This window comes from Rattus norvegicus, chromosome 9 (genome assembly GCF_021556685.1).
Source record: "Rattus norvegicus strain SHRSP/BbbUtx chromosome 9, alternate assembly SHRSP_T2T, whole genome shotgun sequence".
NCBI lineage: Eukaryota > Metazoa > Chordata > Mammalia > Rodentia > Muridae > Rattus > Rattus norvegicus.
Window position 1 is genome coordinate 109,510,827 of NC_141542.1, and position 4,174 is coordinate 109,515,000.

At 47.6% G+C, this 4,174-nt stretch overlaps 1 protein-coding gene across 2 annotated transcripts in view; it reads left to right on the forward strand.

The window, feature by feature from the left end:
* Positions 1-878: 878 nt before the first annotated feature.
* Positions 879-4,174, forward strand: part of Gal3st2 (galactose-3-O-sulfotransferase 2) — a 12,852-nt gene continuing 9,556 nt past the window's right edge. The window contains exon 1 of one of the 2 annotated variants that reach the window (XM_087567688.1): positions 879-1,281. In XM_087567688.1, coding sequence (XP_087423814.1) covers positions 1,253-1,281 — 29 coding nt within the window. In that variant the 5' untranslated portion in view covers positions 879-1,252. 2 annotated transcript variants of the gene reach the window in all.

Consider the following 4,174-nt stretch of genomic DNA (forward strand, 5'->3'; position numbering starts at 1 on the left):
CATGCAGCCGACCCTGGCATACGGCCACCCTTCGTACCCCGGGTCAAAGCAAGGAGACAAGGTTTTCAGTGTTCTGATGTCTAAAACCACACAAGAAGGGCAGTGTTCAAGGCTTTCTCATGAGTTAAGAACCAGAGCTGGCCATAAGGGACAAGATTAGGGAGCCACACCATGGGCTGCTGTGGCTTCCTGGGTCAGCTGCCACAGCTGTCAATCTGTCCGGGACTTGCCCAGATGGACTTACCTCTCAAGTGTTAACTATGTTCAGCGTGTCTCAGAATTTTAAATTAATAGTTAATAAGGAAGGAATTTTGAGATAGGTTCTTACTATGTATATAACCCTGTCTGACATGGCTGACTGACCCCCCTTTTGTTTTTCACAAGACAGGGTGTGCCTTGGCCTTGAACTCACCTTGAACTCACCTTGAACTCAGGTACATCCACCTGTCTCTGCCTCCAGAGTATTTGGATTAAAAGCTGCTTATTTTATTTATTTCCCTAGAAAAGAAATTTTCATGCAACAAAATCTACAAACAATTTTTTTTTAATTTATTTCCTACGTCACGGTCTTCTTTCAAAGGTCCCTTTTTTATCCCAAGATTATAAGGAAAAACTTTTTTTTTCCTCTTAGTATAAAGAAAGCTTTGAAGAAGAAAATATCTCTGGCATTTGGTTACACATCTACAGGACGATTGGCCAATTCCCAAATCTCTATCACCCATAAAAGTTAGGGGATCTGTGGATCCCTCACGGTCCCTCTGGAGCAGCTCCCTCTAAGACCACTCTGGGAGGGTTAACATGGGAGGTGGGAGGAGAAAGTCTGACTTGACCAAGGAAATCCTCCTGGGTCAGATATCCCAGCTGCCAGGGCCCCGCCTGGTAATACAGGAAGGGGAGGTGAGGGAAGGGCCAGCTTTCTCCTCTGAGACTTGGAGGAAGGCTCATTTCTCATTAGGATCCAGCACATAAGCTAGGTCACTGTTTTGTGTTGTGTGTTGTGTGGTGTGTGTGTGTGTGTGTGTGTGTGTGTGTGTGTGTGTGTGTGTCTCGGAGGGAAGGAGAGGAGGGTAGAGGGTGGGGCATGGGGCACCACACCTGGGCCAGAAAGTGAGCTTCGTAGAGATTTAAGTTCAGTTTTCACTGAACCTATGCCCCATCTGGCATGCTGAGAGCTGACTGCCTTGTACTCAAGGCAGTGGGAGGTCTTGACTGACACTTCCCTGTCCATCTCTGCTGGAGGCTCTGAGGCAGGATGCCGTCCATCCCGAGAGGCACACAGAGGTAAGGTGGCTCTGAGTGGCCAGCATAGGGCGTAGCACTTGTCTTCCTTCTAGAATAGTTCAAGAAGTTGGCAAAATATGTTGACGGTATTTGTCTTTGAAAGGAAGTTGGCTTGGATTTGGGGAATTAGTGCTAATGTTTCTTTGAAATCAATCTTTTTAGATTTTATTTCAACCTTTTAATGTTTGTCATGCCGAGGATTAAACTCAGGGATTTGCCCTTCAGTTTGTGGTGGAAGCAAGCACTTGGCCATAGAATTCTACCTCAGGCCCAATTTCACTTGGGACAGGAGAGCATTTTGGAGTTTGGGAAGCCCATGAGAAAGCTGCACCCCAGTGCAGAGGTATCAGAATTACCTGGATTATTTAGGCTGAACCTTTTGGTGGGGGATAGGCATTGGGATAAGAGACTTACTGGCTTGGTTCAGTCACTTTGGTCCTGCCCCATGGTTAAGTCCCTGTGTTTATAAGAATGTCGGGGCTCTGAGGTCCTGACAGAGCTGCCCTCCCTCGTTCACAACCATAGAGAGAAGGTTGGTCTCTGCCCTGAAGTATCTACCCTCCCCTTCTCATGGGTATTGTTGGAATATTGTAAAGAATAGGCTCAGAGGTTTCCTGGTTAGTGACAGTTAAGGCACACGTCTGTAAACTTCAGGGCTGCCCTTAGCTTAGGGGCATTCCATACCAGCCAGGTTGCTGCTGTCTCTTGGGCCCCTAGTCTGATGGTGGAAAGCCTGTTGAAAACCTGTGCTTCTACAGTGACGATCTCAAGAGAAGTCTCCCTCAGGGACAGAGATGCCCAGAGGGGCCTGTGTGACCTTGTGAACGGGAGGTCGATGTGGCCATGGAGTCTGTGCGTCCCTGTGGTCAGCTGTCACTTAAGGCCAGCTACTGGATCCCAGTCTGGAGGCTGGCATTGCAGAGGGGTGGGTAAAGTAAGGAAGCTTGGGTACAGTTTGCTGGTGTCCACCATGTTGGCCACGTGTAGGAGAGGTGGGAACTGAGGCTGAGTGTGGTGGCTTGTCCGTTGTATGACAATTTTTTCCTGGGGAGGCGAAACTTACATTATCTGCTCATCCCAGTAGGGAGCCCAAGAGAGACCAAAGTATAGATACCACTAAATTCTAATGTGGTGAACAGTGAGTTTTATTGGGGTTACTTGTGGGGATGTGGGTGAGGGGTTACTTAAAGGAGCAGAAATGATTCAAAGTTAGTCGAATCACCAAAGCCCACCCCAGCATTGGCAACAGAGCTGGGAACCTGGAACACATTGCACAACCCCCAGGTGACTCAACAAGTTGGAGACTGTCCTTTTCAGGTGCCTCAGTTGCTCTAAACCTCTTCCGGGTGGTTGTTTTGGTCTCAGTCTTAAAGACTGAGGGAGACACATCTTTTATTGCTTACCCTGGTGGTGGCAGGGGCGTGTGTCTATTGAATCTTCTCAGTTTCAGGGACTTCCGAAGGCAGTTTGAGTCGTTTACCTTCCGGCAGAAGGAGCTTTCCCACAAGATGGTATGTTTTATTCTCTGAGGAAGCCTTTACAGGACAATGCCTTTAATCCCAGTCCTGAGGCCGCATAAGCAGGAAGATCTCTCATGAATTCAAAGCTAGCCACGGCTACTAGTGAGATCCAGCTTCAATAATGAAGCAGCCAAGCAAATAAATGAAAGTACCAGCTGAGTGTGCTGGTGTATACCTTTAATCTCAGCACTTGGGAGGCAGAAGTAGGCAGATGGCTCTGATTTTGAAACCAGCCTGGACTATGTAGCAACTGTAAGGCAACTTTGGTTACTTTGTGGATTCTTTCTTCCACCCTTGCAACCCCCTGACACCAGAGAGGAGAGAAAAAGGGATAGAGGGGAAAGGGGGCGACGTTATCATTAGACTGCTGCTCCCTGGTGATCAGGGGCACTGAGTTCCTTGGCGCAGGCAAGCTTGATATTCGGGGTCAGGATCTCTACATTTCTTCTTGCTTCTTCCTTATGCATGACTACTTAAGAAACCACGAACAACCCCTCACGGGGCCATAGCATGTATATAACCCCTGAAAAGTCCCCAGAATCCCAAAGGTTGCAGAGTTGCTGAAACAATTGCAGCTGGCAAAACCATGCCTCTGCCAGAGCATGAGGCAAATGACAGTCAGCTGCTGTGGACAGTCTGACGCTGCCCCGTATCCCACACCTGGGATTAATATGAAAACATTCTTATAATATTTCTATGTCTTTTTAAAGAAACCAAAATTCTCGTCACAAGCAGTTTTTCAGGACACCCAGAGCTGCAGAGAGACGTCTCAAAAAACAAACAAAAGCAAGCAAACAAACAAACATGGAGGAAGGGAGGAAGTACTGAGGCCAGTTTTCTGCCCATGGAGGGATCTCTATTGTTGACAGATGTCCCTTACCTTTTATGGGGCATATTGACTGGACACTCCCTGGGAAGGGTTCTCTCTGTCAGGCATCCAAAAAAAAAATAAATAAAGCCTGCCTCATTATTCAAACAAACCCTGGAGTCTAATGACCCGTTCCCAATTAGACGATATCCTATTTTGTTTGGGGAGGTCACCTGACATGTTGTAGACCTTTGTCCATAGAACCTGACTGGCTGGGAGCTAGGTGACCCCCTCTACCAGGGTGTAGCCAGGTCTAGGGAATAGCAAGGGACATGAAAGAGAACCCATTGTGACAGGAGTGGCAATCTGTGGAGTTTCCATGTCATTTGTGGACTAACCAACCACTTGATGCAAGAAACTAACAGAAAGAGGATTTTAGAAACTGTTAGTATGCTTCACCATCTGCCTGCCTACCTTTTGGAAGGTGTTTATGTGTGGCACACGACTCTCTGATCCGGGGACAGCCGTCCTTCTGGATCACTGGCTAGTGATACGTGCTCTGCTC